The sequence below is a fragment of the Rousettus aegyptiacus genome, unplaced genomic scaffold (genome assembly GCF_014176215.1).
Source record: "Rousettus aegyptiacus isolate mRouAeg1 unplaced genomic scaffold, mRouAeg1.p scaffold_m13_p_6, whole genome shotgun sequence".
In the NCBI taxonomy this organism is placed as follows: domain Eukaryota; kingdom Metazoa; phylum Chordata; class Mammalia; order Chiroptera; family Pteropodidae; genus Rousettus; species Rousettus aegyptiacus.
Genome location: NW_023416309.1, coordinates 101,584,462 through 101,611,604, shown reverse-complemented (window position 1 = coordinate 101,611,604; position 27,143 = coordinate 101,584,462). Strand labels below are relative to the sequence as shown.

The 27,143-nt window shown below is 45.2% G+C and overlaps 2 protein-coding genes across 2 annotated transcripts; one reads left to right on the top strand and one right to left on the bottom strand.

The window, feature by feature from the left end:
* Nucleotides 1-8,483: 8,483 nt before the first annotated feature.
* On the bottom strand, nucleotides 8,484-9,248 carry RPRML (reprimo like). The gene has a single exon (XM_016139641.2). The coding sequence runs from the start codon at nucleotides 9,246-9,248 to the stop codon at nucleotides 8,886-8,888; it is 363 nt and encodes a 120-aa protein (XP_015995127.1). The 3' UTR covers nucleotides 8,484-8,885.
* Nucleotides 9,249-15,627: 6,379 nt separating this feature from the next.
* Nucleotides 15,628-26,113, top strand: LYZL6 (lysozyme like 6). The gene is given in 8 exon segments (XM_016139640.2): nucleotides 15,628-15,672; nucleotides 22,100-22,177; nucleotides 22,179-22,223; nucleotides 22,920-22,988; nucleotides 22,990-23,149; nucleotides 24,074-24,232; nucleotides 25,175-25,253; nucleotides 26,044-26,113. Coding segments are annotated over 8 exon segments (705 nt in total).
* The last annotated feature ends 1,030 nt before the right edge of the window (nucleotides 26,114-27,143 follow it).

Below are 27,143 nucleotides of genomic sequence, written 5' to 3'. Positions count from 1 at the left end.
CTCAGTTTCCCCAGCAGTGAAATGTGCAAACTACCTTGAACCGTTGCAAGGCTGAATGAGTAGCATGAGAGAGGAAATGTTTTTACCAATGTAAAATCCAATGAAGACAAGCAGTCTCTGTGTAGCATGCAGGGCAACCTGACAGAATTAGCTGTGCCAAAGACTTTCCTCCAGTTTCCTTGGACTAGTGAATCAGTCTCAGGAATGCAAGGGGGGCTTAGAATGTGAGGTACCAAGGAGATAGTGGAAAGGTGGGAGTCGAGGGTAGCTTAGCAGCAGATGCATGTAAGTGAAATCATATGGTATTTATCTTTCTCTGTCTGACTTATTTCGCTCAGCATAATAACCTCTAGGTCCATCCATGTCATTGCGAATTGTAAGATTTCATTTTTTATGGCTGAGTAATATTCCATTATAAATATGAACCATAACTTCTTGATCCAACCATCTGGTTTTGGGCATTTAGGTTGCTTCCATTGCTTAGTTATTGTGAAGAATGCTGCCATGGACATAGGATAGGCATGCGCACATCTTCGTGATTTAGTGTTTTAGTTTTCTTTGGATAAATACCCAGAAGTGAAATTGCTGGATCAAAAGGTAGACCTATTTTTAACTTCTTGAGGAACCTCCAGACTGTTTTCCATAGTGGCTATACCAATTTGCTCTCCCGCCAACAGTGTATGAGCGTCCCCTTTTCTCTGCATCCTCACCAGCACTTGTTGTTTTTTGATTTACTGATGATAGCCATTCCGATAGGTGTGAGGTGATATCTCATTGTGTTTTTAATTTGCATTTCTCTGATGAATAGTGATCTTGAGCATCTTTTCCTATGTCTATTGGCCATCTGTATTTCCTCTTTGGAGAAATATTTATTCGGGTCTTCTGCCTGTTTTTTAATTGGATTATTTGGTTTTTTTTTATTGTTGTGTTATATGAGTTCTTTATATATTTTGGATATTAACTCCTTATCAGATGTTCAGAGGCAAATGTCTTTTCCCATGCAGTAGATTGTCTTTTCATTTCGTTGATGGTTTCCTTTGCTGTGCAAATCTTTTTAGTTTGATGTAGTCTCATTTGTTTATATTTTTCTTTTGTTTCCCTTGCCTGAGGAGCTATATCTGAAAAGAAAATATTGGTAGCAATATCAGAGAGTTTACTGCCTCCGTTTTCTTCTAGAAATTTTATGGTTTAGGGTCTTACAGTTAAGTCTTGAATCCATTTTGAGTCTAGTTTTGTATATGGTGTAAGAAGGTGGTCCAGTTTTTTTTCCCAACACCATTTATTGAAGAGACCGTCTTTATCTCGTTGTATAGTCTTGCCTCCTTTATCATATTTTAAATGAGCATAGAGAGATGGATTTATTTCTGGGTACTCTATTCTGTCCCATTGATCAATGTCTCTATCTGTTTTTATGCCAGTACCATGCCATTTTGATTACTTTAGTCTTGTAGTATAGTTTGATATCAGGTAGTGTGATACCTCCAACTTTGTTCTTCTTTCTTGAGATTACCATGGCTATTCAGAATCTTTTATTGTTCCATATAAATTTTTGGATTATTTGTTCTAGATCTCTGAAAAAATGTCATTGGTATTTTGATAGGGATTGCACTGAATCTATAGATTGCTTTGGGTAATATGGCCATTTTAACGATGTTGATTCTTCCTACCCATGAGTACGGTATATGCTTCCATTTGTTTATTTGTTCTTCAGTTTCAGTTTGACAGCTTCTTGTAGAGTTCAGTCTACATTTTCTTTATGACCCAATAGTCCCATTTCTAGGTATTTACCCAAGAGAAATGAAAATGTGTTCACACATACACACAAAAACTGTACATGAATGTTTACATTGGCTTTATTCATAACCAACAAACACCGATATAACCCCAATGTCCTTCAACTGGAGATAGATAAAAATAAAAATTTAATTTTAAAAAACCTGTGATACAATCATACAATGGGATGCTACTCAGCAATAAAGAGAAATGAACTATTTATACATGCAGCAATATGGATGCATTAAACTAAGTTAAGAAGCCAGACTGAAAAGGCAACATATCATATGATTTCATTTATTTGACATTCTGGAAAAGAAAAACCAGAGGGACAGAGAACAAACCAGTGGTTGTCAGGGGTTAAGGGAAGGAAGGAGAGTTTCACTAAAGAGTGGCAGCGTGAGGAAGTGTGTTTGTTAGAACTGTTCTGTGTATTGATTATATTGATGATTAATACTCTAAGCATTTGTCAAAGTTCAGAGTACTGCACACCAAAAAAGTGAATATTACTATATGTAAATTTAAAAATTAAGATAAAAAATATATATATTTATAATGACTACTTTGGGGAGAGTCTTTAAAGAAAAAAAAACAAGGTAGGAATAAACTGCTAGACCAAACATAAAAATAACTTGGTAAGTAGAAGAGATAATCAGAGTTTTGAAGTCCTTGTTTTCTGTAGTATGAAGACATAGATATTTATTAATTTCAGACTATTTCATCAAGAATGCTGTTAAAAATTGAAGCGTAACCACTAGCAGAGCAGAAATAAAATGCCTATCCTCTAAAGCAGTAGAAGGCCTGAGAGAAGAAAAAAAGGAGCAAATAAAAAGAATGGTAAAAACAAAACACTAAATAAGATGATAGAAATAAGTCCAAATATATCGCCAATCACAATAAATAAAAACAGGCAAAATGTGCCAGTAAAAGATTACATTTTAAAAATCCAGCCATATTTTATGTACCTCAACTTTAATGACACTGAAAACTTGCAAGGAAAAGGTTGAAGAAAAGGTAAAGAAAATATTAACCAAAATAAAGCTGGTATAGAAATATTAACACCCAACAAGATGTGCAGGCTTTATTTAATACCTACTGTATGCAAAGCCCTGTCTTAGGCCTGATAGGTGATATGGAAGAAAAGAGAAACATGGCACCCACCCTAGGGGACTATGGTTAGAGTGGTGACCACATGACTCTAAATTACTCGAGAGTCAACATGACTAAATTACTCTAGAGAGTCAACAAATACTTGTTCAATAACTGTGCAAACCTAACAAAAGCTAACATTTCTAAAAGTGGATCAAGGGAGTGGAACATACTTGGAATTCCAATAATACAATCTATTAATCAATGTAGTAATTGGTTTCCAAAGACAGTCCCCAATGAACCATGCCTCCCAGTATTCATGCCCTTTTAGTTTCTTCTCCCGCGATGAATCTGGACTTTCCCCGTGACTCATTTTAATAAATAAGGCATGGCAAAAGAGAAAAAGATGCCAATTCTGAGCTTAAGCTTTATAATGGCCTGGAAACATCTGTTTTTACACTTCTGGGAGGAAACCTGCCATATAATAAGTACAGTTATCCTGCTATAGAGAGTATGTGGGGAAAGCCACATGGAGGAGTTGCCATGAGACTGTCAGGAGAAGAGAGAGGTCCAGCTATCCCAGCTGAGTCCAGCCTTCCAGTCCTCTCTGCCAAGTTGCCAAGCTTGGACACTCTAGTCAGTCAATCCCTAGATGGCTTCAGTTCCTGCCAACGTCACATACAGCAGAAGAACTGCCCAGTTGATCAATAGCTGCCCAGTCAACCCACAGAATCATGAGAGACAATAAAATGGTTATTTAAATTATAAAGTTTTGTGAGTAGTTTGTTATACAGCTGTGGATAACCAAAACTTTAAATGTGTTCTAGACACTGCGCTTGCTAATCATTTTTCATTAATGATGATGTTTAATCCTTTCGACAATGCTTAGATGTATGTGTCATTAACCCCCTTTTTACAAATGAAGAAACCAAGACTTGGAAAGAATGTGTTGCAGCTAATAAGGAGCAGAAGTAGGGCTTAAATCAAGAACCCTTCATCATAGACTCTGCACTCCCAGCCATCATATTATGTGGCCAAGTGGTGGAGCTGAAGAATGAAAACACGAGATATTGCAGAGCAGATCCCAATATCTGTGCCCCTTCTGGTGTGAGCTCCTTTTGAGCTTTCCCTTCTTTGTCTTTTTCATCCTGTGCTACTGGGATGTGAAGCGGATTCTGGGAAGGCGATCCGATAAGTAGGCAGATGATATAAGTTGAGGATTTTATTATAGTTTGACACAATTCAAAACAAGCACTAATCATCCTCAGTGTTCAGTTGTCATTTGGGAAAATGTAAATGCTACATCTGCTCACTGCCTGTCTTTTTTTCCAGACAAAGGAACACATGTTTCTCACAAGGGAGTGTGCTTTGTTCCCCACCATTTGTCACCACTAGTGAAGCCTGAGCTTTGGGACAGGTCGGGAATGGCTGAATCTTTATGGGCTCTCCTCTCCCCCATAGCCCAGGCAAGCTTCCAAGACCCTTCTGGGACCATCAGGTATTAGGGATCATCTTAGTCCCTACCTCAGTTTTGTAGATGAGAAAGCAAACATCCACAGAGGAAATGTGTCTTCATCAAAAACCCAGTGAGATCAAGTGTCGGAGGCAGACCAGGGCCACATCTCCAGATTTCTCCACCAGTGCTCTCTGAATTCCATGGCTCTTTGAAGTCTCCTCTCTAGTTCCAAAAAGATCCCTAGACTCGATAGAGGTGACAAGTCGAGCAGTCTCCAGGAGTGCTGAGAACAGGGCATGGCCCAAGAGTTCCAAAGCTGGTGTTCAGCACCACGGACAGCTCAGCTGGCCCATTATTTGGGAGGCTGGTTGCCCAGCAAGACAAAGAAAGTCATAGGAGAGGAAAGTACTGGAATGATCTTAGAGAACATCTAGTCCAGCCCCCTCACTTTGCACAGGAGAGGACCCGGGAACAGAGAGAAATGACTTGTCCAATGTTACATAGCAAGTCAGTAAAGAGTGGGAGTAGGGGGTAGTAGTAGCCCATTTCCTCTACCTTTTCGGGCCTTCAGATACCTGGTTCTCACGATTTCTCGGTGGCACAGCCGGAGCCTGAATCAAGGGCTCCAAAATATACATCCCTTGTCTTTGGGTATGGCAATAAAATAAAAGAAAAAGAAGTAAAAAGAAGCTGAAAGAGCATCCAGCCCTGATGGAAAGGTCTGTGACTTGGCCTCTAACTGCAAGTCCTTGAAAGGAGCTTCCTACTTTCCCAAGGTGATGTGGCCTTTTAGGAACAGTTTAGTTACTATAGCAACCTCATTTCAAGCAATTCATTGGAGTTTTCTACCCTTCTGTTAAGTAATGTAACTGTCCATTTGTACATTGTAGAAAAATTAATGTAAAATTACATTTTTAGAAGTGGAGTATCTCATTAGCCAAGCCCACAGTCAGGAGCACAACAAGGCAGATCCCAGGGCAAACAGGGGTTGTGGCAGTGGCATTAAGGACCCAAAGCAATCTTTGGGAGCAGCTCTGCCATCTCGCTGCCATTACAAACCCACCTAATCTTTACAGCTCAGTGTGTCTTAGCTCACAATGGTCATAAATAATTTCTCCTGTATTCTCCCTAGCACTCTGCCTCCATCTTGACCCAACCCTCGCCTCTTTCTACTTTTAGTGTTTATAATAACTTACTTGTCAACTTATAGTCTGTCTGATGATGGTGGTGGGTCATTTCTTTCATCATCATCATCTTCATCATCAGTAATCGTACTATTTCATAATTAAGGAGTCTCCATTACATTATGCAGCAAAGAAAAGTGAGACGTGCTCACAAAAATATTCCTTCACTATCCCAAACAATAAAATTAAAATCAAGGCATAGTTTTATTTGAAATTTTCAATTAGAAGTATGAAATGTATGAGCTATTCACCTTCTAAATACCGTCTGAACTCAGATAGACTTGAATTTGAACTCTGGTTCCATTGGTTATTAGCTGTGGTTTTAGATGAGTGACCTAAGCCATTTGAGTCTTGTTTTCCTAAGCTGAGGTGACAGTATCTGCCTTTCAGGAGTTATTATATATGGGTTATGAAAAAAATCAGAAAAGATAGCGAGATAAAATGTGAAAAGTATTTCACACCATTCCTGACATGTGGAAGATCTTCTCTAAAAGGCAAGTATGCTAATTACACCTAAAAGGAAAATTATTCTCATGGAATTTTATTTGAATTTGACTGGAGAGAATGGTCACCCTCCTTGCGTTTTGTTTATTAAATTACATGTCTTTGATCCCTATGATTTATGACATCCCTTGAAAGCAGGGGCTTTATCTTCAATTCCACAAAGGTTTGTGGTGTTCTTAAGCTGAAGAAAGCATCATACTGGGTGCTGTCAAAAATACACACACAGAGAAGACACTTCTGGTCCCCGAGGGTAATATATTGAAGGAGACAGACATGGACACCAGTAATCATAACACGATGCAGAGCAAGACACATGCTGTGCATCGAGGCAGTGTAGCCTGGCAGTGTAGCTCTCCCAGCCCAAGTTGGGGGGTGGGGAGGTGCTTTGGAGAACCAAGCCCCAACTCCTTCCTCCACCCTAGGCCTCAGGTTCAAGATTCTGATCCAGTCTGGCCTCCCCTGGAGCACTATGTCTCATCAGCTCTTATGTAACTCCTGTAACTCGGTGTTCCCACCCCCACCCCCTCGGTTTATATAAGACAGCTCAGTAAACATACTGCAGGCCATCAGGGCTTGGGGAGAACTGAGATGGGCTACATGTGTGATCTCACCCTTCACCTCTTCCGGGGACCCCATTCACGCTTGCTGTCTTCCTCCTTGAGACTTGAGCCCATCTTTGCGTGCGCCTACATGGACAGACACTCATGCTTGAGTGCCCCTGAGTGTGCCAGGGTGTGCGTACATGTACACGTGGGTGTACTAGCCATGGGATGGAAGGCACAAACATGCATGTTAGTATACAGACTTGTCTTCATTATCCTTTTTTACACTGAGAAAATTCTGCGAAGCTTCCCACTAAGGCTTTCCTTTTTCAGCAAATTCAGGAAACTTAACTCTTGAATCTCCTCCTCTTGCTCCAGTCGCAATTAGCAGCTGATTCATTTTATTAGAAGTTCTTGTAGTGTTTCCTACAACCTGGTCAGCCAGAAAAGTGTCTTAAGTCCCTACTCCTCCTGACATTTTCCAGGGATTTGGGGTTTTACATGAACACCTGCAACTGTCTGAGCTGCATTCTCCAGGCCACTGGATCAGCCTAGGTTCCAGATACCTGTGCTGCATGAAGCCAGATACCCAGGTTGCCCAAATCATTAAAGGCTTCTCTCCCCAGATCAGGCTGGGCCACGTGCAAGAAACATCAAATCATCAATAGAACCTTGCTCACATTGGGAGTTTTGCCCCATCGACACTTCATAAGTAGTCTCTGGCCCTCTAGCCTGATCTGTCTAACTGATAGAACTCTCCTGGGTCTGAGACTGCGGTGGGATTCTAACTACACAGCTGGGCTCAAGAGCCAGGAAGATTCTAGATCCTTCATAGTCGGTGACCGTTTATACTTTTGTTGAGATACTCTTCTCTTTCCTCATATGTAACTATTGCTGAAGACACGAGATGCTGTTCCCTTTGCTTCTCTTCCCAAAACCAAGTGAGGCTCAACCATCTTCCTTCTCATTAACCTTCACTCTCAAAGGAGAAGAAAGGAAAAATCCATTAGCGCTCTCCCCTCAAAATCTTCCAGGCACCCAGGTGCCAGAGTGAGATTGGCACTAGGGCCAAGAGGATATTTGTAGCAGACTACAAAGCCCAGCTTCCTCTCCTCCCGCCCCCACACCCCAGTTTCAGCACTCCCCCTGGCCAGACACCTGCAGATGGCAGAGCCAGCCACTCCCCGTTGGCCAGTAAGCACCAAGGCTCTTACTACTCAACACTGCTTTAAGGAAATTTGGCACCTCCAAGAGATGCCAGGATTCGGAGCAGCAGGGGACATCTTACAATGAGAGGTTCCAAATCCTGAACACAGGCAGCACTGGGGGCTATTTTCTCCATTTTAAAGGTACTGGATCCTGGCACCACAAAGTCCTCTCCCAAGCTTACCTAGTCCCGCCCCTCAGCCAAAGGCACTTTAGAATCTACTCACCTTCTTGCTACAAGGGTGGGGTCAAAACAAGCCCTGAGACGGGGCTTTGGGCTGTATAATTTAATTTTTAACTACATCTAGTTCTCCCCAAATTAAATTTGATCTGTTCACCCCCCTGATGTATGAATTTTGCTGTTTTCCCTTTTTGGACTTAAGCTAATGTTTTTTGTGGTGTTGTTTTGTTTTTGTTTTTGTTTTTGTTTTTTTTGTTTTTGTTTTTATCTCACTGAATAGGTTAAAATCTCCCGGATTTAATCAATCTCACCAGCTGGCCGGCCATCCTGCGGGACTTGTGGCTCCGCGGCTGGCTGAAACGGTTCCTTTTCTCCTCTTCGGAGTGGGGCTTCAGGAGTCCCCAACCTGCCCCGACGGCCACCAGTCCCGCGGCCAGGCGGCTGGTGACAGGCTTCATTCAAGTGCTTGCCGCTAGGGTACACACGGCCCGCCCTCCCCGCTCCCCCGCCAACACACCCCCCCAATACGCACCCCACAGAGGCTCGGATGGGAAGGGGCCAAAAGCCCGACGGCTGCAGTTTTATTACAAGATTCCTTTTCAAACGCAAAATCAGGTCAAAAAGCTCGGCTACTCCGACTCGTCAACAGTGCCCCCTCCCCCCTCCCCACCGACATCAAACAAATCTCCCTCGCGAGTGACCGCAGCGCCAAGTTGCATCTCACAACCTCGCCCATATTGCCCCGCACTTATTTTTTAAAAAACGATTAAGAACCCCAACCTCCCCCCGCCCAACGCCGAAGCGCACACAGGACGGAACGCGGTGTGGAAGTCGCTTGCCGCGCCGCCGCCTCGAGCCCCGCGCGCAGGGCCCGGGGAAGGGCCGAGGGTCCTCGCCTCCCTTCCGTGTCCTCCCAGAGACGCCGGCGAGGGCGGCCGAGGCGGCGGCGCTCAGTAGAGCCCCAGGATGGCGGCGCCCACGTCCTTGGAGGGCCGGCGCTCCTGCACCAGAAAGTTGATCATGCTCTCCGACTTGATGAGCAGGTTGCAGCCCAGGAAGAACACGCCGAAGACCACGGTGAGCGACAGCACGCAGAGCACGGCGATCTGCGCCACGCGCGACACCCACAGACTACGCTCGTCGGGCTCCAGCCCGGCTGGAAGCGCGTCGCCGGCGGCCAGCGGCGCGCCCCCGGGGCAGCAGCCCAGCCACGTGCCCAGCCCGTGGCTGCGGTTCCCTAGGGCGGCCGCGCCGCCGCCGCCCAAACCGCCCGCCGCCTCCAGGCCGCTGTGGTTCAGGAAGGTCGCGTTCATAGCCGCTCGCCGCCGGGGGTCTCGGCGCGCAGCGCGGGGCGCACAGCGGGGCTCGCCGGCGTCCGCGCTCTGGGAGACGCTCGCGTCCACCTGTGAGCGGGGAAAGGAGGGAGACGGGAGGCTGCCCGAGCGCCGGCACCTTCTCGCGTCGCCTGTCCCTGGGCACTGGGCGGGAAGCGGCAGCCAGGAGGAGCGAGCAACAGGCGGCGCAGAAGACGGAGCCGGAGAGCAAAGCGCTGGTCGCGGTCGCCTGCTGCAGGGATCCCGGGCCCCGCCGCCCCTCCCCTAGCAACGGCCCCGCCCCTTCTCTCTGGCTTTCCCCTCCCCCTGCCCCGCGACCCGCCGCGGCTCTGGAGAGCGAGCGCAGCACCCCCAAAGTCCCAAGGCTGGAAGGGATCTGGAGATGTGGGCAGCGCTGCCCTCGGGCGGGCGAAGGTCGTCCCCCTCGGGGCAGCTGCGGACTGTGCCGAGCTGGAAAAATCTCCCCAAGGCTCCCATTCCGAGATTTCCTGAAGCCTATCCAAATCTCTTCTCTCTAGCAAGTCATCCCAGACATCAGAGGAGTAGCTGTGATCCCTTTCCCCTTTCTTCTTTGGGGCCGTGACCCTGGGTCGCCCGAACTTGTCCGGTGCCGCCCTTCCCTGGTCCTCCGTGTTTCACCGGAGCTCAAGGCAGTGGAGGTGAGGAGAGCGGTCTGCTTCCTTCCCACCCCGCCCCCGCCCTGCCCCATTTGATTTTTTTAAATTTAAAAATAAATTATTGCAGCTTTTCTTTTTCCCTTCATTTTTTTGTAAAGTAGCTAGAAACTATGGATTAGCAAAATGAAAAGTTGAAAACCTCATTATCCTGCTCCCCAGAGGGTGGGGATGTTACCACCTTGGTATAAAGTCTGGGCCTTTTTCTGTGTCTCTCTATACACATATACTCAAGATAGAGATGCCATGTTCACACACGCCGTTTTGTAACCTTTTGTCATTTAACAGTATATCTTTTCACTATAATATTCATCTACAATAGTGGTTCTGAACTGCAGAAGGATTTGTTAAAACCCAGATTGCCGGGCCCAGCCCAGAGCTTCTGAATCAGTAAGTCTGGTGTGGGGCTCCAGAATGTGCATTTCTAGCAAATTGCCACGTGATGCTCATGCTGCTGTTGCTGACCACACTTTGAGAACTACTGTAACATCGTTTTTAGTGAAGAAGTGGTGTTCCAAGTTGCAGACATCTACAACATGTTCAACCGAGGTCTTGATTTCAGGATATTAGAGTTGTCCAACACCCCCCCCCCCCCCCCGCTGCCTTTTTGCATCAGAAATATTTCTATGAAGAGCTTTGTAACAGTCTTTGTGCAGAAATTGTAATGTTTTACTTATATTACATTTTGGAAAAATGGACCCATAGAATCAAAAAATTATATCCTACCAAATTGCTCTCCAGAAATGGACCAGTTTACACTCCAGTCCTGTGGGGAAGAGGACATTGCTTCCAATCCTGGTTGTTGTCATTATTTTATAAATCTATGCCGGAATTTATGGGATAGGGGATGGTTTCTCACCTTTGTGTTAATTTGTGTTCTTTGCTTTTTGTGGAAGGAAAGCATTTAGGAAGCTTTGCAATAACCCAGACAAAAGATGCTGGCTGTAGGCTTGGATTCCAGTGGTAGCGGCGGAGAGAGAGAGAAGTGGATGGAAAAGGCTTGGCAAATTAGAGTGAGGGGATTTCAGATTCCCCCAGCCTTTGAGCATCTCAAAGCCACCACCCTGCCCACCCACCATTAGCAGAACACTAATTCATGCATGTGCATGTGTGTCCTGGGAAGCTATCAAATTTCTCATTTTAAAGATGATGAAACTGATGCACATGCATACACACACACACACACACACACACACACATACACACACACACAAGATTGGCTCGCCCTCCTCAGTCCTAGGAAAGCAGCCTGGCACAAGAGCACTCAGAGTTTTCTGAGCATCAGTCTCCTCTGACCACCTCTCAGAGCCAGGACAGACAGGACGATGACAGGTACCTGACCCAGACATTTGTCCTCTGCTTTTGACCAGTTGGATTCCTTTAGAGAAATGCTCCTTTGTTATGTCCTTTGTCCATCCTTCTCCTGAGACCGTCCTCTGATTTCTGATAGACCTTGGACTTGGAGTCCATGCCCTTGACTCTGTCCAGCTGAGGTCAGGTTGTCTACTACACAGACAAAGGTAGTGTGAGTAAAAGAAGGGTACAAGGACCTGCCTACCCCTGCAAGAGGCTATGAAGAGGCCGATGGTCTTTCCTTTATTAAGCATCTATCATATACTCAAGGCATCAAATATACTACTTCACGGAATTCTTACACCAGCCCTTGAGTTCCCCTGGATTGTCTCCTTGACATGAAGAAACAGAAGTTAGAGTGGTTGATTGACTTACTCAAGACCACACAGCTGGTTAAACAGCAGAACCAGAATCTGAGTCCTGATCTGTCCTGTTCCAAAGCTACATTCTTAATTATTCCTATTCCCCCCTCTCTTCCATCATCTGAGCTGTTTTCTCTGGATACCTGGGCGGGGAGAGGAAGATGTTGTCTATTCCCTGGGAGCAGGAAGGTAAAGAGAGAACTTGGGCTTGTGGAAATAAACAAAAACTATCCAAATGAAAACATGCAAAAGCTATTTATTCAGAACTTGCTACAACAAGGGAGTCAGCCACCATCACTTGAGTTTGGTAGATGCTCAAAAGCAGGCAGAGGAGTGGGAAAGCTTTATGGCAGAAAAGAAGGGAAAGCTTCAGATGTGCCCTGATTAGAGGCTGTTGGCAGGGGGACAGTGGAAGTGGGCTAACTTGAAGCAGGACATCTGATGTGATTGATTAGGGGAGCATTTTTGACTTTCTCCAGTATGTCCTATATTAGATGTATGAGCAAAATTAGGGAAGCTGTCAGTTATTGATCAAGGCCTGGCCATTTTGGCTGATTGCTATAGCAGCCGTGGTTGGTTTCCTGGCTGTTTCTGCAGGTAACGGATCACGGTTCTATTTTTATATATGGTCTGGACATTATCTGTTTGTATTCAGTCTCTCATACTCATCCCCCCCACCCCTAGAGTAAAAGAGTGGGGTGCCTGCCTGGCCTGGAACCAGCCAGGTGTCCTCTATCCAGTGTTCTCTCCTTCTGCTTCTCCCTCCTACCTTTTCCAGAGCCACTGGTCCCAGCAAGTCTGGTTGCTATTTGATGTGCACTGACTCTTAATTCTTATCATAACTCTGGAAGGTAAGTGTATTAGTCATTCATTGCTGCACCCAGCTAAGCTGCTTCCTGATCCTGGCCCTTAGAAACTGTATGAAATAATAAATATTTGCTAAATTTACTAAAGAGTTCTATCGTTAAATACTGCGTACTCCATATCCCCTGGGAAGGTCACATGAGGTCATCCAAGATGGTGGCCAGGACCACAGTCCATCTGAAGCTTGATTGGGGGGTAACAGATGTGCTTCCAATATGAACCCCCTGATATGGCTGTTGTCTCAAGGCCTCAGTTCCTGGCCATTTAGACCTTCTCATGAGTGTCCTCATGACGTAGTCACTGGCTTGCCTCTGAGTTACTCTTGAAAAATGTGTTGGAAACCTAGCAACTGTTGATTGGGAGGGAGACAGAAGAGTGAGGTCGCAGAGTGAAACGTGTTAGCTGTCATTGTCATTTCATCTTCACAGCAAGCCTTACAGAAAGAAACCATTAGCCCCATTTGACAGATGAGAAAAGAGAGGCTCAGAAAGGAGAAAAATCTTGCCTGAGGTCACAGAGCTGGTAACTGGCGCAGCCAAGATTTAAGCCATTAGCTGCCTTCTACCCCAGCCCCGGCTCTTTCCAGCACTTGGTGTTTGTGTGCGAGAGGTGCTTCATTATTAGGGAAAGACCCACCCTCTCCAACTGGGAGAGGCCTGAAGAGCCTAAGAAGGCGCTTGTCTACTGGGCTGCCTCCCCGCTCTAGAGACAAGGAAGCCAGTGCCTCTGGGCACAGCCGCCACCCACACAGGACTATTTTTACCCTCCAACTCAGTGACAAGTCTGCGGCTCTCAGCTCTGGAAAGGCCATCTGGGCAGTCTGACTGTCCCAGGAAGAGCCTTCATTCAGAGGCCACCGTTTATGCCCTATTGTCCCTACAGCTGCTTCTAGATGAACCTTTAGCCCTCTGGCCTACCTTGGTCAGTAAGACACCTCCTTCCCCTATATTCAGAGATTAATAAAACCTTCCTGGTTACTACCACTTGCTGGATGGTCCTATCTGAACTAACATGTTTAAATTTGTAGATATTTTAAATTGTTCACATTTGAAACAAGGTTAATAAAGTACTCTATGCATGAGACATTTTAATGATGAGATAAGAATAATTTCATTTGTTTATTCAACTGTACACACACTCACACACACACGCACATGAGAAAAATGTAAATAGGTGACTAAAATATGACAGCATACTTTGGGGAGGCCCAAGAGCTCTTGAACATAATTTATTTTCTGAAGTGGTTTCAAAGAACTCCCTTAGTCTCCTGTTTACGCTATTCACTTGGCAAACTCTTCCTGGAACGGGCAAAGGTTACCTTCTGCCAGGTTCCTGTCCAAATGATCTCACGTTTCACATTGGCAGAGGTGAAGTTAATAACGTTTTCCTGCATTGGGTACAGAACTTAAATAAACACGGATTGTCCTGTTCAGCCTTCTAGGAGACACAGGTGGAGTGCAGAGGAGGTCCCCAGGAAGTTCAGGCCAGGAGAACTTTACCCAAAGCAGCAGGTGAAATGCCTCAAACATGTATCACAGGTATCATGGAACTTCATACTCTACCTCCTGCCAAATGTCTGATGTGTGTTTTGGAGAATACCTGGATTTTAAAGAGCTGGGATCTATGTCGGCCTCTGCCCCTAATTGGCCGTGGGATCTTGGACAACTCAGCTCCTCGCTGGGCCTTAGTTGGCTTATATGTAAAGCAGGGAGCTAGATCAGATAATTTTCAATAAAACTTTATTTACAAAATCAGATAGTGGGCCGGGTGGGCCATAGTTTGCCTTCCTCTGCTGTATGTTTCCTGTGGGGTACAGAGGGCACAAGGCCCAAGATCTGTGCCTGGTCTGCCCCTGAAGCACTGCCTGGACCTCCCTTTCTCCCTCCATAAAATGCGAAGCATGAGTAATATCTGCATTCCCCAAACATTGCTTTCCCGATTAACAGTTTGGTGAGACCTGCAACAGAAGTGACCCTGACCATTTTAAACAGATTTCTTTACTACAGGACTCCTCAGGGCACTTAGTATATTGGCATGCATTGTGAATTCCCTGGGGGTGGGGGGCGGGGAATGCAGCATTTAACAATGGAACTCTTTTTTTCCTAACACCACCTAATATTTTTTGCCACCATGAACCACTCAGCACAATTGGGGAAATGCCCTGTAACCTTCCTTCACCCTCAGTTTCCTTCCCTGAAGAACAGGGATGGTGATGGTGTCTGCCTCCTAGAATTGTTGAGAAGGTTAAATGAGGTAATGCGTAGAAGTGGGCCTGGCACTGTGCCTGGCACAAAGTAAGTGTTCACTAAATGCTGGTAGCTGTTATTTATAATAAGTTTCTTCCTTTTTGGCTCCGACATTCTGTGCTTCCAACTGCAGCATGTAATTAAACTCCAAAGCATCTGGCTTCCTGAGTCGAAAGAACAAGCCTGAAGGAAGGAAAAGGAAGAGGAAGATCCTCCTGGGTTAGCCATTTGTGCATCAGCCTCGCTGCCAGTCATCACAGCAGAAGAATGTAGCAAGATGCCAACCCCTAATCGGAAGGCTTGGGGGAATCGGTGGTTCCCTATTTAGCTCAGACACTGTGGGGAATATTTGAGGCTGCAGAGAGGCGAGGGTTAGGACCCGGGCTGCTTCAGGGTCAAGCAGAAGAACGCGACAGCATCCTGCGTGCGTCAGCGTCCCTCTCTGCCCTCGTCCTGGGCACAGTGATCCCAGCCACTTTCAGGTGTGTGTCATGATGTGCTGGAGAAACAGCGGCAGGGAGAACTGAGGAGAACTCAGGCAAGAAGGGCAGGAAGAGCAATCTGCGGAGGAAAACGCATCTGCTACAGCTCAGAGGCCTGGAGGAGCACGTGGCTGTCGTCACAGAGACCCAGGGGTGGGCGGCAGTGAGGAGGAGTGTCAGCGGAGAAGGCTGAAGAGTAGGTGGGCACCAGGACACAAGCGACTTTGAGTGGAGACGTATATACATTCCCTTGGATTGAAAAAAAAAAAAAACTCTGTTTTTTTTTTTCTAAATTTTGACAATGATCACGTATAACTTTTATACAAAGTAAAATAATATATTTTGGGGGGGGGAGGAAAATGGTCACTCTTGCAACCATGGGGAAGCCAGGTTGGAGGCTACTGCGACTGACCAGGCGAAAGGTAATGATGAGACTTCATGTCTCATAAAGGCTAAATATCTATTATCTGGCCTTTTACAGAAACAAAAAAAAAGTGCTAACTCCTGGTTATCCTGGTGAAAACTTGGAGCCAGGAGACTGATCGAACGACAGTGGATCCCTTCAGCAAACAGAATGCGAGGCCACTACTGAAAAATGGCGCTACAGCACGGTGGGGGGGGGGGGTTGGGGGGGCGGGGGAGGGTGGCGCTGGCGCTCACACTTGGCGGGGGCGGGGGGGGGGGCGCTCACACTTGGCGGCACGTTGGCACCACCTGGGGCGCCTAAAAGTCCCACAGCACAAGCCCAGCCCAGACCCATGAAACCCGAGTAGGGGCGCAACCCTCACGTCCATACGTAGGTGTCCCCCGCCTGCCCGGGGGACGGGCCGGGTTCCAATGCAGAACCACTGTTGTAGGAGAATAATCAGTGGCATAGAATTATGGCCACTATGTATTGTTAAGTGAAGCAAAGCACATTATCTAACAGAGTGTTCTGCATACATAACTCCTTGTTGGTAAATTTCTACATGCACATGCACACATGCCCGTATCTGAACAATAGATGCCAAAAATTAACAGTGCTCATCTCTGTAGGATGGGGCTATGAGAGACTTTTTTTTTTTCTTTTTGATTATCTGTAGTTTCTCTATGTTCTATAGTGAACATTGTAATCTTGTAAAAAAAAGGTAAGTAATCATCTTTCAAAGTAATACTTTCATTTTGGGAAAAAGTAGAAAAAGTACGGAAATGACAGAGCATCTAATCACACGAGGGGTCACCTGGTCTTTTGTGTACATAGCACACCCTGAGGGCTGCTGGCCCTGTAGCCCAACACAGAGGCTCTGCAAGGTAGGCAGGCCCTGATGTCTCTAAGCCTCAGAGTGTTAAATGGGGTGAGTGTGGCCCACCTCACAGGATCAAAAACATGAATGAATGCTCAGCGTCTGGCACAAAGTAGGTGCTCAACAAAGATCGAGTCTTTCTCCATCAGTAGCTCCCAGAGTCAGCCTACAACCGGCAGCTTATTGCTGTTCTTGTTGAGGGAGGAGAATTGGCTTGGCCAAAGCTGGGCCTGCCCAAGTTCACGCACAGCTGCTGCCTGGTGCTGTCGCAGCTGTGCGAGCTGGCAGCCGCTGCTCGTCAGCTTCGGCTTAGAATCTCTGCTGTCCCTGGAATTTTCTCATGTTCCCTAGAAAGACTCTGACTTCTCATCAACACAACCTGTTGACCCTCTTATAAACACAGCCTTGTGTCCATTGTCCCCAGACTGGGTCCCAGCTTCATAAAGAAGGGCTTGCAGTCTTCCTAGGGCTCCTCACCTTTAATAAAAATGACAATAGTAGCTGCCACACATCCACCCTACCTGTGCCTGGGCTCACACCCTCTGTCTCTCAGCCTTACCTCTGCAGGGCACGTGACAGTATTCCCATTTCACAGATGAAGCTCAGAGAGGTGAAGGAACTCAATCGAGGTCATAGGGCTGGTAAGTGGAAGGCCTTTCTGGCTCCCAAGTTGCTCCTCTATACCATACTGTCTCTTAGCTGGCTCAGTTCCCTTTTCCACCTCAAAAGGCAGAGATTCTCCAGCTGATTCTAACAGGCAACCAAGTTTGATAACCATTGTTATAAAAAGTGATTCTCCACATTGAATATGGAATCCCCTGGAAAGATTTTTTAGACGCCAAGAATAAGGGTGGTGTTGGAGGCCTGCGAAAGGGAGAAGAGTAGAGTTGGGAGGATAGGAAGGGGGTAGTAACGAAAAGGGGACACTTGGGGTTTTCTGGGGTTGTGGAAATGTTCTAGTTCTTGATCTGGGTGCTGGCCACTTGGGTGTAGGGCTGTACGATTTCTATACTTTTCTACATGCATGTTATTCTGTAGTAAAAAAAAAAAAAAATTAAAGAGCTTTTTTAAAGTAGAGAAAAAAAGGCAGTTGTTATCAGCCACTTCACTGCCTCCCTGGGAAAAGGCAGCCTGACCCTGGACTCATCATCTTGAGGATGCTTTTCACAGCATCAAGCAGTTGGCCTTTGGGTCTGTGCCTGTCCTCGACAGCAAGCACACACGCTTTCTTACGCCAATGTGTCTTCCTGGGCAGATGCAGTGTTTAGTTACAAAATGCCCACTGTGGCTGCAGCAGCAGGTACTCACCAACAGGCTCTACAGCTCTTCTGACCCCTTCCTGCCCAAGCCCCAGGACCTAGGGCAGCAGGGATGTAAACAGCTACAGCCCAGCACCTGGGCCTAAACTGTGAGTCCCCTCCTGACCTCTGCCTGATTTACTGCATTTACTGTTTAGCCTTGTGCCTCACACACTGGGAGGGCTCAATGTGCATTGTCAATCATTTGTATTGAGATGCCTCCATTGTAGCATCCCATGGGTGCTCCAGCATTACTTCCCCACCCCCAATTAAATCTTCTCTCCCTCATAAAAATGATCTTTCCAGTGTTTCATTCATCAGCCTGGTTGTCTAAGCCTGTGATGTTGCAATGTCTGATAATGGAATCTTGCCTTGTTTTATTATAGTGGGATTTCAGGAAAGGTGGAAGGTCAATACAGAGTACTCCCAGCCTGGAACGTCTTCCAAAGGCCATCTCCAACTACTCCACATCAGCCCTGCAAATGACAGCCTGGAGCAATGGCTGCTGCCTCACTGGAGACGGGACACTTTTAATGAAAAGATATGGTAGCACAGGGAGGTCTCCTGGTGTTGAAGGCCAAAAAAGTGGAATTGGGAACTAAAGAAATCACATCTCAAATCCTTGCTCTATTACTGTGTAAAATGGAGATATTGGCTTACATTCTTCCTCCTTATACCCTCCGCCCCACCAACCCTGGAGCATAGAGGAGGGAATTCTGTATGGGTGCCCTACAACCCCGGCTTCCTGTGCATGGGCCGCTGCTGGCCTCTAGTGGCCACTTGATAAATTGAGCAGCGAGTTGGCCTGAAGATGGCGATGTGGAAGAAGTTTTTCTCCACTTCTGAATCTACCTGACGAAGGAAGACCCATAACTCCCTTTTATTAAACTGATATCAATTCTATAGTTTCATAAACTTAATATTTTAATGTCATTTTCATGGTTTTAGAAAATCGTTTGTCCAGATTTTAATTTGCCTTTGACCCAGTGAGGGGAAAAGTGTGCGTGTGTATGTGTGTATGTGTGTGTTTCTTTCACAGTTGTAAGAAATTAGGTTTTTATTAATTGTAGCCAGATTATGAAATCTATGTAGTTTTTCCTTTGGGAGATAGTGAGGTATTCTTTTTAGCCTCATTCATAATCAATTTGTAAAGTATCTGAGAATGTATATATGCCGTGGGGGTAAAGTACAAGCCTGATAATAAAGCCAACAATTCAGTCTTATTTATATATTGTTTGAATATGTCTAAGGTGACTGTCATTTCATGTATTTTTTTCTAGGATGTAGAAGACCCACCAGATCTGCACACTTACCTTTTTCAGCACTGGTGTCTTTATCCCAGAGTAAATCTCTAATCTTCGTTGTCCATATTCATCCTCTTATTTCATTGTTTTCCATATGTCTTTCTGCTCTGCATCTGGGGGAAATTTTCAAAGGTGCAGCTACAGCCTTAACGGACTTTTCTGCAGTTCTCTGTATTCTGTATTTCAGCAGGCTATATCATTTGGGGGGGGGGGAGTCTCATATTTTATTGAAAACTCGAAGCAGATATTTTCTCAAATTTTCCTCTGTTTTCTATAGTAATTGATTCCCAGAAGCATACTTTTCCAGGATTCCCTTTAGAACTGGCAAGAAGAGCTCCTACCTGGTTTTTATACTTTAGGGTCCCCCTTAGATTTATTAAGGACCACAGATGGCTCTGTCACTCAGGATCTGGTACTCAGCACTGGCACAGCATGACTTAACCCTAAAACATGTTTGGGCTCCAGGGAGATGCTTCTTTACATCTTACTTTCTGTCCATGGGGCAGAAAGACAACTGCTTCTGAAGGTATAATGAGAGCTTCGGGGGCCCCCAGCCAGATCCTGCTGTGGCGTGCAGAGAGGCTTTGAGCGGAAAAGTACTTAAGTAAGAGAAAAGACAAATTAATGAATTTGCCAGCGCTTTCCTCTCAGACAGCAGGACAGCAACAGATTTGAACACAATGAAATACCTTCTGCTAGCACCGAGTGTAAATTTCTTCGGTTTTCATGTTCCTATGAGTGGTTCCAGAGATACGCATGAATTAGTACAGTATTTGCCTCCGTTTTAAATGGAAGCTCAGAACATTTTTGAAACATTACTAAATCACATTACACATTACTCTCAAATTTGTCTGTATGTCTAGACTTTAGACATAACGTGATACCGATTCTTTACACTGGCAACTAGATGGACATTGAATGCTAGAATTATGAATTTTAACATTTTTATTTAAAAAGTTACTTACATTTTTTAATTAAAATTTCAGTTAAATTTATAATTTAAATAAAATTTAAATTTTAAAATTAAAAGTTACTTAAAATTGAATTATGCTTTCAAAAATGAAATAAAATATTAGGATTTATGTAATTTTGATATACAAATGTGATATGCATCAATCCTAATTTGTATTTTGCCTTTTGATTTATTAACTATTTTAAAATGCTAACTTTTGGAAGAACATATCAAAAAATTAATTTAAAAAATTTACATAAATTTCTATTTTTATGAAAATATATTTAAATTTTTGTATTGAATATGATTAAGTTTTTAATCCTTAAATATATTTTTAAATCTTGATAATAACAAAATTAGTGATTTTTGCTCAAAGGAGGATAAGAAAAATAAATTTCATGGAATAGTTATAAACATTTATGAGTTATATATATATTTATTACTTATCCCAACATGGTCAGCCCATCAACAGAGCACCCAGACACATGCAATAGAAATTAAATCTGATTGTCTTTGGCATTTGCTAACTTTCAATCTTCTACAAATCATAACTTTATACACATTTAAAAATTCTATTCTTTTAAATAAATATTTGTCAACCTGTAAACGTTTAGACAGATGATCTGTGGCCTCAGTTTGCCTTCTTACCCCAGGCTGTGACGTTCAGAATTTATGAATGGGCCCCAGATGGGTTATCCAGTTCCTCGAGTGGGTACGAAGCCACCCAGGGCTATGTCTGTCACATTTGGGGAGGTGAGAGTAGAGGGTCCCTCCAGTCGCCCTTTGAGCACAGACATCATCCCCTTTAAGATTCAAGCTACGGGAAGACCTTCCCATAGCCAAATTTCCAGCAGTCCTGGGCTAGGGAAGACTCTCTTCCCAACCAGGACTCTAGCTCTGTACACATGAGTTTATTTGGGTCGTCTGAGGCGCCTGCAGATTTTCGGCTACAAATTATCTCTCATAAAGTGATGCCCTCCTCCTCTACCTCCACCCGAGCTGCGAGCCCCGGCTGGCTTCACATACCAGGATGCAGTGTGCTGCAGGCCCACTGGGAGCAGTCCACAGATGGAGCGTACCGAAGGTACCAGGCAGCACTGCCTACTTAGAAAGTGCTTCCTACTTTCTTTCTGTCAGACCCTGCCTTCCTGGTTCAGAGGGTAGAGTGGCTACGAGTATCAAAACTTTCTCTTGCCTCCTTTTTGCTACAATTGGTGGAAATGTCTCCCAGACTTCTTTGGTGACTAATGATATCAAGATATGTGACCTTCATGGAGAGATGACAGGTTGTCAGGTCATCATTCCGTAGATGGCTAACCCCACCCTGACTCTACTCGGCAGGTCTCTTTTGGTTACAAATGACAGAAACGCGACTCAAACTTGTTTACATGAGAAGGGGCATTTATTGAGTTGCAGGATTTCGGTCAGGGCAAGAGTGTGTTTAGATCTCAGAGAAGGTGGTCTCTGGGATTGGAAGCCTGTCTGGACCCTGCTTCCTCCTCAAGGAAGCTTATCCTCTCAGCTGGGCTATAGCCACATGATTCCAAACTGTTGGCTTCCGGCCTTGCACCAGCAGGCTTCCCGTGAGAAGATGAGCTGCTCCACTTAGCTTCAATTCAAAATATACTGTCCCCTGGAAGGCAGAGCCCTATGAATCACAGCCCCCCACTAAAACCCCGTGGATGGAGCTCCCCTAAAGGTAGCACTGTTCCCAGAAGCGGGGGGGGGGGGGGGGGGAGGGAAGGTGGGCAGACAAAACACCCATTGCTCTCTACCCTTTCCCACCCAGTGATTTTCATCACAGCTGTCACCCATCCTCCTAGACCCATTTGTCATTTCTGCCTGAAGCTGTAATAGCCTCCAGACAGAGTCAATTTGCATGGTTAAGACTGGTATTTCCAAGAGAGTGATGACATCACAGAACTGGGTTCTAGAAGGCCAGGGGGAGGTGGGCAGCATTCCCACCTTCTTTAGAACATGGAGAGCTGTGAGCCAAGTACGGCTGAGTATAGTTTGTGAAGAAGACGAGGCTCCTACCCAAACGGCTTTGTTCTACAAATTCTCACAGAAATCTCTGGGCCCGCTGGGACCTGGGGTCAGAGAGGGATAGGAGAAAGGTAAGCTTCAGAAGGGAAGGTAGGAATGTACCTGCCAGAACCACTGTCTCCCCCAAGGGGACCCCAAGAGGAGACTTCATGGGCAGAGATGAAGCTCCCTGCTTCCTGAGGCTCAGTGACACCTGTCTCTGAAGGAACCTACTGAGTCAGGGCAGGGTAGGGTTGCACGAGACATAATTATACTAAAAAAGTATTTGCTGTTTGTCCGAAATTCTATTATAACTGGGCATTTGTAATTTTATTCGCTAAATCTGGCAACTCTAGGGTGAGAGAGAGAAGCAAAAGAATGGTTTCAAGCTCAGGCTAGTGTGGAGTGTCTTAGATCTATGAGGAAAGAAGGCTATCAGGGTAGCCATCTTGCCCAAGCAGAAGCTCCTTCAGGCCTGACTTATGAAGCTAGTGGATAGAAGAACGAAGGCCTTTGAGAACATATACATAGTTTAAGGGGAAAAGCACGTGTGCGAGTGCACACACACGTCCTTAGCGACAGAAATAGCCCCATTCTTTGTTTTCATGGCATTGACTGTTTTGAAGGATATAGGCCAGTTGTTTTATAGAAGTTTCCTCTGTTCCGCTTTGTCCGATGTTTCCTCAGGATTAAATACAGGTTATGCATCCCTGGCCAGAGTCCTACATAATAAATGAGAAAAAAAGAGACTGGAAACAGCCAGGTGGGGAGCAGTGAGTGAGCAAGGACATTGGCTGCTCTCCCCAGATTCCTCGGAGACTTAGAGAAGACCAGCGGGAAGTCTGTGAGACCCTAAAAACTGAAGGCCCTCAGCTGCACCTCCTCCCCTCCAACGATGATGACAAGGGCACTCCTCATCTCCTTGGTCAGTTGCCTCGTTACCATTAGTAAGGCCAGACTCATCAACCGCTGTGACTTGGCCAAGGTGCTGCAACAGGAGGACCTGGATGGGTTTGAGGGCTACTCCCTGACCGACTGTGAGTGCCATTTCTTCGCGCCTCCCATCCCTTCCCGTCCTCCTTGCCTGGTCATACCCTATGTGGCCATCTTCCTCTCTCTCTCTCATCTTTGAAACCTAAGTTCAAAAAGCAGCCCTCCCCAAGAAACCTTTCTCGACATTCCATATTTATTCAACGATTATTAACTGAGCACTTATTATGTCCCAGGAACTATCTTAGGTGCTGGGGATATGAACAAAGCTCTTTCCCTTATAGTGTTCACATTCTAGGGAAGAGATGAGCAATAAACAAGTGCAAAGATCTACGAAGCGCTTCCTGGTGGCGATAAATGCTATGCAGGAGAATAAAGCAGGGGCAGTGAAAGGTGACACTGTCCTAGAAGAAGAAATAAAGGAAAATCTCTTTGAGAAGGTGACATTGAGCAGTGCCAAATGAAGTACAGGACCTGGACATCCAAAAGTCTAGGGGAAAAGCATTCCATGCAGAGTAAACAGTCTACGCAAAGGCTTCGTCCTGCTCCATGGGAGGGAAATCTCTCTCTTGCCCAGAATTTGTACATACTTGTCTCACGAATTTCTCTTTTTACCTTGTTTTGAGGACTTTTTTAGGTACTTATCTTCATTCTTACACTACAGGCCCTTTGAAGGCAGCAGCTGCATTTGACCCAGCTAAATGTCCCTCACTGGGCTTTACACAGTTCCTGGCACACAGTAGGTGATTATTAAGTGCCAGAAGCATGGAGGGACAGATGGACAGATGAATGGTTACACTGATGGCTTGGTGGATGGACTGAAGAATGACAGGAGAAGCTAAGGGGTATTCCTAGCCCACTCGCCTCTTAGGCCTTGTTCCTTTCTTTTGATTCTTCATCTTCCTTTCTCCTCCATCTCTCTTCTTTCTCAGCTTGGCCCCCTCTAAACACCCTCTTCTCCCTGTTTGAAGGGCTATGCCTGGCTTTTGTGGAAAGCAAATTCAACATATCAAAGATAAATGAGAATGCAGATGGCAGCTTTGACTATGGCATCTTCCAGATCAACAGCCACTACTGGTGCAACGACTACCGGAGTCACTCGGAAAACATTTGCCGCACAGAGTGTCAAGGTCTGTCCAGGGCCCCAGGGTGGAAGAGGTGAGAGGGATGACCAGACTTTACTCACAAAATTTGTCTTCCCACTCACAGCCTGGGAATGCCCCCAGAGGGATGGCTCAAGGAATCGGAAGATTACTTTAGTGAGCAGAGGGTTTAACTAGTGGCCCTACTGCCTGTCCTGTTAGGAGATTCTGCAGGGTCTTTGAGTGGGATCCAGAAAGGCTCTGCACAGACAGTAGCAGTAGAGCAGTAGAAGCAGCCAACATTTATTCGGAGCATAATATATACTTAATAATATATACATATTCTATACATAATATTACATGAATAGCTCATTTTATCCAATTTTCCATGCAGTAGAAACTATTACAATCCCCACTTTACAGATGAGCAAACTGAAGCTCATACAATCAGTGCTGAATGCCAGATTGGTGGTCCTGGAGGCTCAGCACTAACCACTAAATAGTACTGTCTTTGGATAATGTTCTGACCAAAGGCCAAGTGCAAACTCCACACCTCGGGCTCCTCAAGTTCGTGACTCTCTACCTCACCTCTTCTTTCATACTCTGATCAATGTCCCTGGCTCTTCACTGGGAGAACCTCCCCCATTATGCAGGACTTCACCTTGGTCTCTGTGCTGCCCATTTTGGCATTTCATTTCCTTACAAACCACCAAACTTTGGGTAAACTACCAGCTACTCTGGCTAGGAACTATGGTAGTAAACAGGCCCAAATGTCAGTCCTCTTGACCCTTACGCTCCCACCTTAGGCCACCCCTGACCTCTAGCAGCCATTGTCAGGATGTCTAAGTGGGCCTCTGGGAGGGGGGCCTTGCCTAATCTGGAAGTACTCAGCCCCCAGGTGGCACACGCCTGGGCAGGGAGAGCCAGTGTCTGCCTCGGCTTGGGGACTATCCCTGGTGCTCTCACAGGTATTCTCTTTCTCCTTTTCAGAACTACTGCGCCCCAATCTTCTCTCAACCATCCACTGTGCAAAAAAGATTGTGTCTGGAGCAGGGGGGATGAAGAACTGGTAAGGAAGACACTGTAGGACTAAGTTAGCAGTCAGAGCCCCAAGAAAGTTGTGGTGACAGAGAAAGAGACAGTAGGCAAGGACTAGACCCATTCTGCAGTTTAGAAAAGTGTGGGATAGTGACAGAGCTTGGAACTCTGACTTAGAAGACCTAGGATCTTGTTCTTTCTCTGGTATTGGATGAAACAAGACACTTTTGGTTGCATTAATAAAACAACCTGAGCTAACTGAGGGAAAGGTAGTCAGTGTCTGGCTGAGCCAACACAAGGGGTACAGCTGGGGGCCTCGAGAAGAAAATAGAAGCAGGGCTTGATGTCAGCAAGCTTTCTCTGGCAGGCTTCTCATGGTGTGTTTGCTTCACTCACTCCCTATGCAGACCAGGTTTCTCTGCTCCACAGTCCACAAGACAGACTACAGCTGCCCAAGTTTATGCTCAAACATCCTAAGCAATCAGAGTAACTGACTAAGCTCGGTCTCAGTCTGAGTGCCTGGGATAGAGAATCTGATTAGTTCAGCTTTGACTTTGGGTCCTCACTTTGTTCAACTAGCTGTAGCCATGGGAGCAATTAAAGCGATACAATCATGGCTGCCACATGACTGTTAGGACTGAGCCTTTCTGGAGGGAGAGTCAATGGTTGCACATGGGAGATGTATACAGACAGATGAGAGAGCTAGGAATGAAAGGGATTCTGGACGTTGCTCTGTGTGGAAGACTAAGAGCTGCGTCGCATGTGTGGAGAAGCAGCTACTGAGTGGGAACCAAGAACCACTTTTGTTTTTCTCTCCACAGGGTAGCATGGAGGATACACTGTTCAGGCCGGCCACTCTCCTACTGGATGACAGGATGTCGCCTGGGATGAGACAGGGGGCAGGCCTGCTGTGGAGTCATTCCAAAACTTTCCTCCCTTGGGAATATTTTATTTCTTTTTCCTCTTTCTTCCATTTCTTGTTATTTTCTTTCCTTCCCATTTACAAAGAAAACTGACCAGAACCCCAGGAATAAATGGTTTTCTAATGCTTCCTCCTTGTTTTCATCCAGGCCCGGGCCCCTGGTTCCTGACTATCATTTGCAAACCAAGAGGACCATAATGAAGATGTTTCTATATTTTTAGAATTATTAAAACATTCCTTGTGCAAAGAATGTGTTAATTTACTCATTAATTCTACATATACGTACGTACTCAATATAGTAGGAGTGTGCTAGGAACTAGAAGAAGGAAGATAAAGCTATTGTTCTTGAGGTGTTCATAATCTAGGTGGAGAAGCAGAGACATACATGAATAATGGATACAATGAATGGATACATATAATGAATACAATGGATAATGAAATGGATAGTAAAATCGATAATTGTTGGTTTGAAACAGTATCAGGATCCAAGTAATTCCTCCAAAGCTAACTATCTTGGAAGTAAAAGAAAAAGCTCAAAAGTAAGTAATGGGTGGGGCTAAGGATCAGGTGTATTGAAGTGGACAAAGTAGTGGTGGAATGGGAGAAAAGGTGCTAGGTGTCGATGATTTTAGAGTACTTTGGAAGGACGGGTTAGAATTTAGATTTGAAAACTTCTTTGAGCGGGATCTGATTTGCTTGGAAGGTGCTGATGTGGAGCAGAACCTGCTTAGGGCAATGCGAAGGCAGAAAAGGGGCATCGGAGGAACATCCTGCATATAGCCACCATCAGTCTTGTCCGACTGAAGTGTTATTTTGGCCTTTAACTGCTTCAGCTACAAAATGAGAGACTGGAATATTCAATGATCCCTAGACTTTTAGAATTCACAGATCAATAAAATGTCAAAAAAATTAAGACCACGAAAAGATTTCCAACTGTTTTATTTTAATACCCGAGTAAGAATATTAATCAAAATAACGATCCTCTATTAGCGTCTCTTC